A 12,920-nucleotide genomic window follows, 5' to 3' on the forward strand; every position below is an offset into this window, starting at 1 on the left:
TAGCATCTAGTGGGTAGAAGGCAGGGGCCCTGCTAGACATCCTACAATGCACAGGACAGCCCCAACAGCAAAGCATTATTTGGCACCAATGTCTGTAGTGCTGAGGATGAGAAACCCCGTTTGAACATTAGAGTAAGACCAAACCATGTTGACGCCTTAGTCTGATAAACACGGGAAGCATGATGCGTTTGCTCTCATTTCTTACGTGGGACCTAGAAGAAGGGGAATAAATTGATGCTACCCCATGCCTCTTCCCCCCTTACATGCCAATGCATAGAGCTAAGTATTTGCAGAAGCGCAGTACCCAGTCCCCCAGTTTGGGGATGTGTAGAACGAATGCCCTGACTTTACAATCAGGAGGAAAATGCCTGGAGGTTGCCAAGCGAAATTTAAGCCGTCATAATGGAGCAGTCAGAATAAGTCTTCTAGCTTTCCCTGGCTAGTCTCATACAGAAGAAGGATCATCCCAAAGGGGTCTCTTATTCAACCGTGGAGGAAATGCTCTCCCTTTATTTGCTTTTGTTTTGCCAAATACACTGCTGCATACCATTAATAATTTAATGCAACTTTATTTATTTTGTTTTTTCTTAATGCAACTTTAAACTAGTAACTGTGATTCATCATACAGCTTTGGTTACAGTGGTTCATAAACATAAAAGTATTTTTCACATGAGTGATTGAGCTCTGATTTAGGAATAAGATTAACAAGATATTAAAGCTTTTAGCTCAGGCAGACGGAGGATCTTCTTCAGCACTAAAGGTCTGTAGTATCTTCTAGGGATGCCTGGCCAAGCGCTATGAAAACTTCCACTGTTATGTTTTCTCTTTGTCTCCCTCCCTCCCTCTCTCTTTCTCTCTCTCTCTCTCTCTTTTTCTTTTTGTTGTATTTTAAAGAATCCTAGCAGTTAAGGGACCTTGTGGCTCTCTGGGGAGGGGACCCTTAGTTCTCGGAGCCTCCCAACGCCCAGCCCAGTCTGAAGCTTTGTTGCTCCTTTTCAGGTTGTCACCCTTTCTGACTATGACCATGTAGAAGAAGTGAGCAAGGAGGGAGTCAAGAAATCCCCGTCCCCAGGCTACCCGCTGGTTTGCGTGACCCCCTGCGACCCCCATTTTCCGAAGTACGCCGTCATGAGGGAGCGTTGCAGCGAGGCGGGTATCAACCAAACACTGGTGCAGTTCAGCTGGGAGGTGGCCACCCCCACGGACGGCAACGGCGCCCGGTCACCCTTTGAAACCATCACTGACAGCACGCCCTTCACCAGTGTCAACCACATGGTAGGTCTGTGGGTCTGGGCCCGGTGCTCTTCTTTGTCGCTCCAACTCTGCCGGGCTCCTGAAGGCTCTTGTGTGGCATTTGGAATAAAATAAACAAGTCAGCAGGTACACACAGTATATTCACAGGTATTTTCATTCTTATACGTAAGGTACTATGGTGTCGTAGAAAGAGATCCAAGTTAGTTATCAGACAATCTGTTTACTAATCTCGATTCTGCCTACTTTGAACTACGTGATGTTAAGAGGTCACTTCATCTCCTTGGGTCTGCGTTTCCTGATCTGCAAAATAATATTTCCACTTAGTCACTTGACAAAGTCTTCGACTAATCAGATATAAAAGTGATCTATAAATGGTAAAGTAAGCCAAAAATTCCACGTAGATACAATTACTGATTCCTTTTTTCCACATGTTTTCCGTCATTCAGTAAGTAGTAGGTTATAAACTCCTGGGTAGAAGACCAAGGCTTCTATCATGTTTGTGGAGCCTAACATGCCCGGCACATTGAGGGCACACAGTAGGGATGGCGCAGTGATTAAACAAACGATAGGTTGTTTCTCAAGTGATCGGTGTTATACAGAATTGTAGGAGGGCGTGAGACGTTCTCCACACAGTTGCTGTCCTCAAAGAGTCGAGACACCAGACCAACACCTCTGCCGCCATCACAGAGCAATGAACAGTGAGGGTTTTCCCAGCCTTAAGAAAGAGCGCCCTGGTTAAGCCGCTGCCTTCGGCTCAGGTCATGATCCCAGGGTCCTGGGGTCGAGTCCCACATCGGGCTCCTTGCTCAGCAGGGAGCCTGCTTCCTCCTCTCTCTCTCTGCCTGCCTCTCTGCCTACTTGTGATCTCTGTCAAATAAATAAATAAAATCTTTAAAAAAAAAAAAAGTAAGAAAGAAAGAAAGAAAGAGTGCCCTGTGGGGACTGCTCGTCACAGCAGTGAGGACATTCTCCTCAGAGAGACAGCTAAAAGCAGTGGAGGCCCACAGCCTGGTAGCCCTCGATCGTTTTGATCAAAAGTAGTACACTTAATAGTTTGGGACATGAGAGATTTCTTTCAGATGGAATTTCCCTAGATTTCTTCCTCTTCAACTCTGTTTGTTCCCACTTTGATGAGTGCTTCCGTAGATGGGATCATGGCCCCGGGAGGCTCAGATGGGTGGAGGCTCTGGTGAAGCAATGTCACTCATTTCCATTGTTTTTTGCACAGCGGATTCAGAAAAGACAAAAAGTCATTTCTTTTGCAAAGTAACCTAGTTCAGAGTAGCTGATAAAATTTAAAAACTTAGATGATAAGACTTTACAGCTTATGGTTTTCTAAGTATCTAATTCTCTTTTGAAAAAACCAGGAAGGCAGCTTGGTCTGATTTGGCCAAATATACATTTTTAACTTAACCAAGTTGATGTTTCAGTTTTTCTTCTTGCGATGACTTGGTGACTAATACTTTCATCCCAGTTTCCTTTGCTCTATCTTTGTTTCTTCAATTATTTATTTAATAGCATTGTATTGTGTGCATCTGTATAAGAGGCCTCAAATCCCTTCTGAACTAAGTTCATGTGTAAATAAATAAATAAAGCGTTGGCAGCTAATTAAAACAATTTTAATGGAAAAAATCCTCTTTAATTTTTAATGGACTTCAGTGAAAGCTGTTTTCATGGGTAGAATTTATAAGTTTGTATGATTGCTTTGTGGGAGGTCTATGGCACACAGAACCACCAATTAACTTTCCTTCTTATGTGCTTCCCTGCGTGTATGTGCACATTATCTAGAGAGTTGTGGTGACCATGTAGTCTGCAGAGCCCGAGCTAAGCATTCTTATGGCTTCTCTAAGGCTGAGAACATGAAAGAATCTGTCGAAGGACCTTCAAAGGCCAGTAGGTGTCAGAGGCCAAGTTCTCGACTTCAACTCTTCCTGTTATTACAACCTTTGCAGCGTGTGTGGTCATTAGGCGGGGGTTGGGGGAGGGACTAGCCCTGGGAAAGAAAGGAAAATAAGAACCCCTGGGAAGGAAGCCTCTCTTTTCGGTGTCCTGACACTGTATCCTCAGCAAAAGTGACCTGGAGGCCAACCCGTCTTAATGGAAGGGCTGGAGACTAGCCGCGTGGTCCTTACGCTGGCGCTAACCGACACAGAGAACGATGCTATCACCGGGGCTGGTCATCTCTGGGCTCTTGCTCCTCTCTGTCTACTTGCTCCTGGTCTGCCACACGGCCTTGCGCTATACATACTCGCTCCTTTGTCCCTAGTGCCTGGCTCCTGGGAGAAAGTCAGCCGTTTTGTGGGGAAGGAATGAGCAGATAGATGAGTGGATAGACGGATGGACAGACAGATGACGGATGGTCTGCCCAGATAACCCTGTGCCAGAGACTGGCCGTGTCATATCGTCCAGAAGGTGCAGCGGCAGGAGCTCTTTGAGGAGCAGACACACGTCTCAAGTCCTTGATCTTTCCCGGTAGGTCCTGGACAGCATTTACTTCAGCCGGCGGTTCCACGTGCGTTGTGTGGCGAAGGCTGTAGACAAGGTGGGCCACGTGGGCACCTCCTTGAGGAGCAACATTGTTACCATTGGAACCGACAGTGCTGTGTGCCACACCCCCGTGGTGGCCGGGACAGCCAGGGGCTTCCAGGCACAGTCCTTCATCGCCACCTTGAAGTACCTGGACGTCAAGCACAAGGAGCATCCGAACAGGTCGGGCCGGGGCGCCGTCCACAGCGAGGGGCTGTCCTGTGTGTGTTTGCCGGAGGAGGCAGAGCAGCGAGTGATGCTGCTGCGAAATTCAGAATCACGGTCATAAATGCCCCAGAAAACATTTAAATTCTTCAAAAACCCCTAAAATCTGTCCCCTTGCCTGTCTCCGTAGCCTCCTGTCCCTCGCCAGCCGGTCTGCCCACAGAGAATCACACTGACTCCAGCCCCAGGGCTCCTGACTGCGATCCCCGACCCCTTCCACTCCCCAGAGTGAAATCCTGTGGTCCTACTCTACTAGCGCCTGACAGCCCTTCTAGAAACTTCCTCATCATCTTTCCCAGTTTGATTTGGAAGCTCCTCTTCCCAGCTCCCCTGGCACCACGTTCGCCTCTTTCAGAGCGTTACCATCATTCCCTCCCTCTCTGTGCCCGCAGTAGATGCTGAGGGCGGAGACCCCGATTATCGTTATTCCTGGATCCCCTCTGGCCGGGACGGTGCTTTTTGGCCCCTAAGGAACACTTGTTAAATATCTAGTGAACAGAATAATAACGCCGTATAAATTGAAAGTCACTGGACAGATGTGCTTTTATTTTTTTCCTATGCTCCCATGATTTTGATGGAAGAGAGATACTTTCATGTTTGCCTAGCTAAAAGGGATTCATGTGTATGATACATATTCATTGAACCTTGTGGTAATTGTACCTGTGCCTTTATGAACGACTGAGTTCAGAGAAGAGGGTTCATTTGCATGGAGAAAAAAACAGATTTAAGTATGGAGCCAGGAATATGCAAATTCTTTCTTTTTTCCTCGTAGAATAAGATTTACTTTTGTTAGAAAGCAGTAGCAGAAGTGCCCAAGGCACGACTGACCCCTTCTTAGCAAAAGAGACATCCCGTTCCTATTCCAAGATTCTGATTCCTCTTAAAGATGTCTCTTGGGCTTTTGTTCCAAGAGTCAAGCTATAAAAACTCAAAGGCGCCCTCAATCAACATGCTGAAAATTTAAACTTGTACAACGAAAATAACACAGCCCCTAAGTACAGTTCTGTCGTGTCTCAGTCTTAGTCCATATTTACTAAGCTTGTATTTTATTTAGAATTTTACACTACGTGCTCTGGAGACACGAAAGAAGTGAACGCAATGATCTTTGTCCTCGTTGTGGGGAGGCAAGATAAACAGAGTCTGGAAGTGGCAGACGTCCCCGTGCACAGGCAGCTAAGCTCTGAGAGGTGTAGACGAGCCCCGGCACTGTGGATGGCGGCCACTGGGGGCCGCTCGCGTCGCTGGGAACTTGAAGGGAGGAGGGGGAGAAGGCTCTTTAAGTTGGGAGGAGGCAGTAGGAGCAGAGGGATATGACTCTTTCTGAGATATTGTCCTGGGTAGGAATAGTTGACCTTAGAGTTTAAAGAGCTCAGTGATGTCATTTGGCACAAATACTTAAAAAAATATAGGTGTCAGCCCTCCCCGGTCTCCCGCAGACACCCCCTGTGACAGAGAAGGAGACGCTACCTCTATCAGTCACCCCACTGTAGCTCACGAGGAAACAAAGCTTCCACTGAAAGCAAAAGAAAGCTTTAAAGTAATTTGTGGACGTGACGTTATCTTTCCTGGTACAGAAGAGGAAAAAATTGTGATTCCTGATTGCTATCAGAAGAGGAAAAAATTGTGATTCCTGATTGCTATCAGGTCTGAGCCAGAGGATTGCTTGGCGGGAGGGTGGGGAGCGACCCCACGTGGGCATCGTCCTCCTTGGGAAGCTTCAGGACGGAAAACGGTAGATTCCTTGGTGCAGGCAGAGTAAGTCGTGAGGGAGACGCGTAGCGCGTTAGCGGTTCCCAACGTGCACCTCAACACTATCTCTGCCCATTTTTGCCCCAGAATCCACATCTCCGTGCAGATCCCACACCAGGACGGAATGCTGCCGCTCATCTCCACCATGCCGCTGCACAACCTGCACTTCCTGTTGTCCGAGTCCATCTACCGACACCAGCACGTTTGCTCCAACCTCGTCAGCACCCGCGACCTGAGAGGCATCTCAGGTGAGGGACGGCCTCCGCGTGGCTCTCGCCTTCCAGCCCAGCCCCGTGGCCTGGGGACACAGCAAAGAGAACTCGGCTTCCTGTCCCCCGTCCTCAGGACCTGCGGCATGAGTGGCGTTCCTCCGAGCAGGGGGCCAGGCACAGGCCGCTCAGGCAGTGACGCGATGGGGGAAAACAAGGACGTAGCCGTCAAACTGTCTTTGTACAGTAGAGATTGGTTGAGGGTAAATTATCTGCAAGTCACTGAGCTACACCTGAACGTTTAACCGGTCCATATCTGCAGCCGCCGAAAGAGACAGGCTCTGGCTATCGGCTGAAAGTTTGTTCCTCTTCCTACTTAAACACAATTAAACTCAACACATGTTAACTGAGATCCCAGTCCTTAGCGGGGCAGAGGACCACGTGCTGGTGTTAAACATTCTAAGAAATGCATCAACTCCTTCAGAATACTATGATTGCCCTTAGTGCTGTAAAGAACCTTAATCCTGATACTCTAAAATCGCATCTGTATTTAGCTCGCTGCTGCATTAAGGTCTTCCTTAATTTAGAACAGTTCAGTTGCTTGGCAGCATTTCTCTCGACGATTTTTGCCCATAATTTTTCCCGCAGCACGGGAGTTTCAGTCAAGCACCATTAGCGAGCTATTTACTCATTAACACAAAATTAAGATTTTTTTTCCCCAAGTGTTCAAAAACCATAGGAGGGGAAGAGGAAGTCAGATGTTTGTTGTCTTTACATAAAAGCTGTTTTTTAAAAAAAATCAGTCTTAAAAAATAACAATTCATCAACGAATTATCCGTATAGTAAGTCTGTGTCTTCAAGAATTGATTGTAAAGTTTCCGTGTGTTTTCTTTTCCGAGACCCGTGGGGCCGTGAGCTCTGGTTCCATGGAGAGTGTCATTTGCTCACCTTTCTTCCTGGGGTCCCTGCAGCCCCTTAGAGGACCTGTGACCTCGGTCACTCTATGTAACCCAGGCAACAGGTCATCTAGCTCCTCACCTTCTCACCCAGTGTGTTTGGGGAGCCTGGATTGCTCTCTTACAGAGTCTCTGAGGAAGGACGGGTTACTTCGGCCTCACAAGGACACGTCCCTTCTCTCCACTCAGCTCCCGGGCAGCCGGTGAGGGGCCTGTCCACAGACTGAGTCACTTTTCCTCGCTCCTCCCCCCGCACAGAGGCCGGGTTCCTGGACGACAGGGTCTATGACAGCACGGCCCTGGGGCCTGGATACGACCGCCCCTTCCAGTTCGACCCCAGCGTCCGGGAGCCCAAGACCATCCAGCTCTACAAACACCTGAACCTCAAGAGCTGCGTCTGGACCTTTGATGCCTATTACGACATGACCGAGTTAATCGACATCTGCGGGGGGTCTGTCACTGCCGACTTCCAGGTGGGTGTTCCGGGGGCTTCTGGGAAGGCGGCGCGCACCTGCGTGCTGTATGGAAACCTCGTTTGTTCCTGAAAGCGCTTCTGTTAGGATGCTGGTCCAGCGGCCCCCAAGAACCGGGGGAGCCGAGGGAGTCGTCTTTAATTTAAGTCCCCGAGCAGCTTGGTGGCTAGAAGGAGCCCCCCTAAGTCTGCTAAATCAGTGCATTGGAAGAAGAATGTGGAAAATGTTAAAATTAATGTGGAAAAAATGTACTGTCTGGCACAGCCACTTATATAAGAATCTCATATTTACTTCTCCAGATATATATCGGGTTTTTTCCCTCTAGGTATAGTGTAGAAAGCCAAAAGGATTTACTTTTGATGGTAAAGTTATTACAGAGTAGATGTATTCTCTTCCGTGCGTGGGGAAATAAGTTGAAAGGAGGTGCGCCCTTTCAGAAGACAAGTAGAGCCGCTCTCTTTTTAAGCATTATGGAGAGAATTGTTTAAAACACATGGATTTCATGCCTACTTCAAACCTGTGCTGAACTGACAACCTTGCAAAAATGGACACATTTTAAAATTTATTTGAGGAAGAGGTCGAATACAAGCGAGGGGGAGGGTCAGAGAGAGAGGGAGAAGCAGGCTCCCCACTGAGCAGGGATTCCCAACGTGGGGCTCGATCCCAGGACCTGGAGATCATGACCTGAGCCCAAGGCAGACACTTCACCGACTGAGTCACCCAGGTGCCCCGACACTTCTCAACAATTACGAAACACGAGTGACAGAATTTTAGTAAGAAGCCATCATCCTAGGAGGGCAGTTCTACCAAAGGGATGAGGCTAACGGATCCTCATAGGAAAATTAAATCTGAAGCAGATTGTACCCACTCGTGAGCGGCTATCTCAGTGAGCTAAAAGTGACGTCTGTCCTTCATTTCAAATCAGATTTAAACAGGAAAGAGGGACTTCTGGAGGCACTTAGAGTAATTATTTTGGGACCCTGTCTTTGATTAAAATTTGTTTGTTTCTTTGTAGTGCCTCTCCTGCTGGTTCACTCGCATTTCATGGGCACTACTGCCCTCTACCGAACGGAAAATGAAGGCGTTCTTAGGTCGGCTTTCTGTTTCTGCCGTTGCATGACCTAAGTTCAACTCCCCAAAATGCAAAACTAAGTGATTGGTTCCTCCTCTGGCTTCTCAAAATTTAGTATTCTGTGTTCTCCATGATTTTTACCCTAATTACATTTTGGGGTATTTTTGTTCAGAATATGCCTAAAAATCTCAAAGACTAGGATTTCTCATTATAAACACCCCACTTCTTAAACCAACATAGAATAGATACACAGAAGTACTTCATTGCAGTCTGTTTCTTCAAAAATGGTTGAAACAGCTGGTATATGGTAGAAAATGTAGAATTTAGAACCAAGTCCTAGATTATGTCTTTCCCTCTCATAACTGCTCTGAATCTCTTCTGAAATTGTAGCCAATCATCTCAGCATGGGAAGGTACTTAGCACAGTGTAGGTATGTGGTAAGCATTTGTCAAGGTTTGGTGTTTTGTTTTGTTTTTAAGGATTAGCAAGTAATATCATGAGGGATAAAGAATAGAAAGCAAAAACAGAGGAGGGAAAATTAGTTTTTCCAATCAACTAAATAATTATTAAGGTTGTAATATCAATAGTCTTGAGATTGGACCGTGTGTTTTTAACAAAGCCTGTGTACTAAAGGGACAGAATGTGGTGTGAGGTCCAGAGAAAATCTGAAAATTTTCCAAAGAAAACAGAATAAAACATTTCAAGAGATATTTTTTAATGAATATGGAATTAGCAGAGTCTTTTGAAATGTTTGGAATCAAACCTTGAATCCCTGACACCACTGCATATGAAAAAATTTGTAGAAAAAGAAAATGTTGATGTCCCAAATATTGATGAAACATTTGGGTCTTTTCCTAAACTACCCAAGGAAACACTTTACATTGTGTTTGAAAACAAAAGAAAAATGTAAGTTCCATAGTAGAGTATATTATAGCATTTTACCAATGACAAAAATAACATTTTTTCAAGCTAAGCTTTTTTATTATCAAAGAAATATGTTTACAGAGGGAAATACAAAATGAATAAATCAAGTCCCACATTCATACACATGTATACACAGTTACCTTCCCCATGAAAACTTCTGCTTGTATTTTGTTCTCTTTCTATCCAATTTTTGTTCATTGCATAGTAAAATAAAATTTTTTTGAGCCATTAATTAATAGCAGTAACAAGAATCCCCTTAGAAGAACTAATCTCTTGGAAGTGTGATGTGCTGCCTTTTCAAATCTCTTTCAGTGAGGCATAGTATGAGACGGGGAATTACACAAGCATATGCAGCTCTGAACTGTGTGTGGCTAAGTTTCCTAGATACAATATCCAAGTCCCATGACCTGAGTTCCTGTTGCCAGAGATGTGACTACTCACTAAAACACCCAGCCACACGCTCATCCCAAGGGTCCAGACTTGGGCGTCTTTCCAGTTAGGGTTGATACAGACTCTCCTACAGGTCACTGGAGGGACTATGTGGTCAGCGAGGGACTATGTCTTAATCCTTTGGGAATAACTGTTACTTTTAAAGTCTCAGTCAAGTCTTCCAGGAATTGACCAGTGGAAGCAAATATCCTTCTCAGTCTTCAGAATTGTTTTTGTTGAGGTGTCACCTCCTCAGAGAAGCCTTCCCAGATCAGCCTATAAAAGAAGCCTCCTGGGCACTTCCCATCTTTCTTTATTGTGTAAATGTATGCATTGCCTTACTAGACTGTGGGTTCCATAAGGGCTTCTCAGCGCTGAGGAGGAAGGTCAGTCTGGTACCTGGGCATCTCGCATGTTGTGGGCCCTTGGTCAATAGTTCTTGATTGACGGGCGCCTGTGTGACTCAGTCAGGGTCCCGGGATCGAGTCCCGCATTGGGCGGGCTCCTTTCTCCGTGGGGAGTCTGCTTCTTCCTCTGCCTGCTGTTTCCCCTACTTGTTCTCTCTCTCTGACAAATAAATAAATAAAATCTTTTTAAAAATTTAAAAAGAAATTATTGCGTGAGTCAGTGGCTAAATGAGGAAGTGATAGTTGAACGGAGACGTCATAACCAAATGCCTCTTCATCCCAGGGAAGAAATAACCCTCTGTGTGCGCACCGTTTGCTTGGCAGGTGAGAGACTCCGCTCAGTCCTTCCTGACCGTCCACGTGCCGCTCTACGTGTCCTACATCTATGTGACAGCCCCCAGGGGCTGGGCCTCCTTGGAGCACCACACCGAAATGGAGTTTTCCTTCTTCTACGACACCGTTCTGTGGAGGACAGGTACGCCCATTGAGAGCTCAGCTCTCCCGACCTTATGTTCAAGCCAGATGAGGCGAGGCGGCAAGTAGTGACTTCTGACGGGGGCTCCATTCCTCGTCCCGCTGTCCTGCAGACAGTCAGAGGAGGGCGGCCCCGCGGGCCGAATGAACAAAGCGAACCAGGTTGATCTTGATACATTTCTCCACTCCCATGCACCTGATTCGAAGACGCTTTTGCTCCTTAGATGCCACAAATCACACCATTTTTAACTAGGAGCAAATGACATGATTATACTCCAGAGGGACACCTCTGAACCCCTAACAGGCAGTGTATGAATCGATCTGTCACTTGCTGTCCTCTGCTCTGGGTCCGTAGCTACCTGGATTGAGTTTTTAATCCCTGGAAGCCTTCCACGGTCAGCATATAGGGACGTGGTTCTTTTCAGGAACCAGAGACCCATCTGCTGGCGGCCGCCCCTCAGCTGGGAGCTCCCCCTCCTCCCGTGCCCCGGCTGTGCCACTGCTACCGCACGATGGCCCAGACAGGTGTCCCCTTCCTTCTGCTGCTCTCGCTGCCCCTCCTGGCTTCCCTGGAGGGGTTTCCTTGGTCTGAGCGGCTAAACAGCTCCAGGAGTGCCCCGTAGCTTGGGTTTCATCCCTAGTAATGGGAAGTACAGGCTTTTTTTTCTGTTGAGTGATTTGAACTTGAATCATTTGTTTTATATTTCTCTTAGGAAACTAACCTGGAAGTTTTCACACTCTGGGTCAGATAATTTCTTGCGCTTTGGGGTTCCTTTTGAATGTTGTTTCCCCCTCCTTTGTTTACCCTTCAGGTTTGGGTCCTGCTGAACCCACTGAGCATCATGATTGTAATTGCCCCCGGAAGCCGCGGTTTGCTCGTGTGGTGCCGTATGTGGCTGGGCTTCCACAAGCTAATCTTGAATCGCCCATTGGTTTGAATACTAACTGTAGCCACCAGGACATTTCTTATGGTTCTGTTGGGTCATGAAAGGTGTCCTCGTGAGGAAAAGTAGATAGAGTCTGAAGCAGATGCACTGTCTCACGTCCTGGTGTAAAGTTGACAGGAAGAAGTTTAAGGACCAATTTTTTTGAGCAATGGGCTAGAGCCTGACTCTGGGCTGTGGCATTTTCAGGTATGAAAAAATTATGTCAAGGAGAACGGAACTGTCACCAAAAACAAAAACAAAAACCCAAGTAGAATGAACTGCTAGACAGTTTTAATTGGCAAATGTGTCTAAATACATTCTGTGTTCATATGAATATACAAATCTTTCTTAACTTACATTCAAATGACTGTGCGGCTCCACTTAGAGGTGTCACGGGACGACCCACATGTCGGTTCCGATCTCGGAGACGTTCTCTGTTCTCTAACCTGGATGTTTGGTGTGTGGTCGCCTGCCCAGGAATCCAGACGGACAGCGTGCTCTCTGCCAGGCTTCAGATAATAAGAATCTACATTCGAGAGGACGGCCGCCTCGTCATTGAATTCAAGACCCACGCCAAATTCAGAGGTAAGATCAGGGCAGTTTTTCCCCAATTTTTTTTATTAAGAACCATGACGGGGCACCTGGGTGGCTCAGTCAGTTGAGTGTTTGCCTTTGGCTCGCTGGGATGGAGGCCCGCCCTGGGCTCCCTGTTGCACAGTCTGCTTCCGCCTCTGCCTCTACCCCCCTGCCTGCTCATGCGCCCTCTCTCTCTCTCTCTCTCTCTCTCTCTCTCTCTCGCATAAATAAAATCTTTTAAAAAGAGAAACATTACAAACATAGACAGAAGGCAAAAGAGTAGAGCAATGAAAAACAAAGTCAGCAATTGTTACCATTTTACTTTATACGTATGTCTCCATACTCACACGCAGGCACATTTTTTTGTATCACATTTGAAAAGAAGTTGCAGCCTTCATGTCAGGTGACCCTAAATCCTGCAGGCGACATCTGCTCAGAACGAGGGCATTCTCTTACATGTCACAGCGGTGTCACTGCAGCCAAGATATTGAAGATTGATCCATCATACCTAGTTCCTACTCATATTCCCTCTCTTGCCTTACAGATGTCTTTTCCGTTTGTTTTTATATTTATATTAGTTTTATATCTGTCTATATAAAAGGAACGTGGGTCCAATCCATATTTACATATTACATTCTGACTGTTATAGTCTAGAAGTCTGTCTACTGTTCATCCATGACACTCTCTGACTGCATTTTTAAAGAGTAGAAGTGTCCTGCT

General features: G+C 46.4%; 1 protein-coding gene across 5 annotated transcripts in view; it reads left to right on the top strand.

The window, feature by feature from the left end:
* FRAS1 (Fraser extracellular matrix complex subunit 1) overlaps positions 1-12,920 on the top strand; it is a 416,244-nt gene that overhangs the window by 380,694 nt on the left and 22,630 nt on the right. For all 5 annotated transcript variants that reach the window (XM_032334686.1, XM_032334684.1, XM_032334685.1 and 2 more), the window contains 6 exons: positions 1,000-1,275; positions 3,731-3,963; positions 5,842-6,002; positions 7,178-7,392; positions 10,549-10,699; positions 12,102-12,209. In XM_032334686.1, coding sequence (XP_032190577.1) covers positions 1,000-1,275; positions 3,731-3,963; positions 5,842-6,002; positions 7,178-7,392; positions 10,549-10,699; positions 12,102-12,209 — 1,144 coding nt within the window. The remainder of the gene's footprint in view (positions 1-999; positions 1,276-3,730; positions 3,964-5,841; positions 6,003-7,177; positions 7,393-10,548; positions 10,700-12,101; positions 12,210-12,920) is intronic.

The sequence above is a fragment of the Mustela erminea genome, chromosome 2 (genome assembly GCF_009829155.1).
Source record: "Mustela erminea isolate mMusErm1 chromosome 2, mMusErm1.Pri, whole genome shotgun sequence".
Taxonomy (NCBI): Eukaryota; Metazoa; Chordata; class Mammalia; order Carnivora; family Mustelidae; genus Mustela; species Mustela erminea.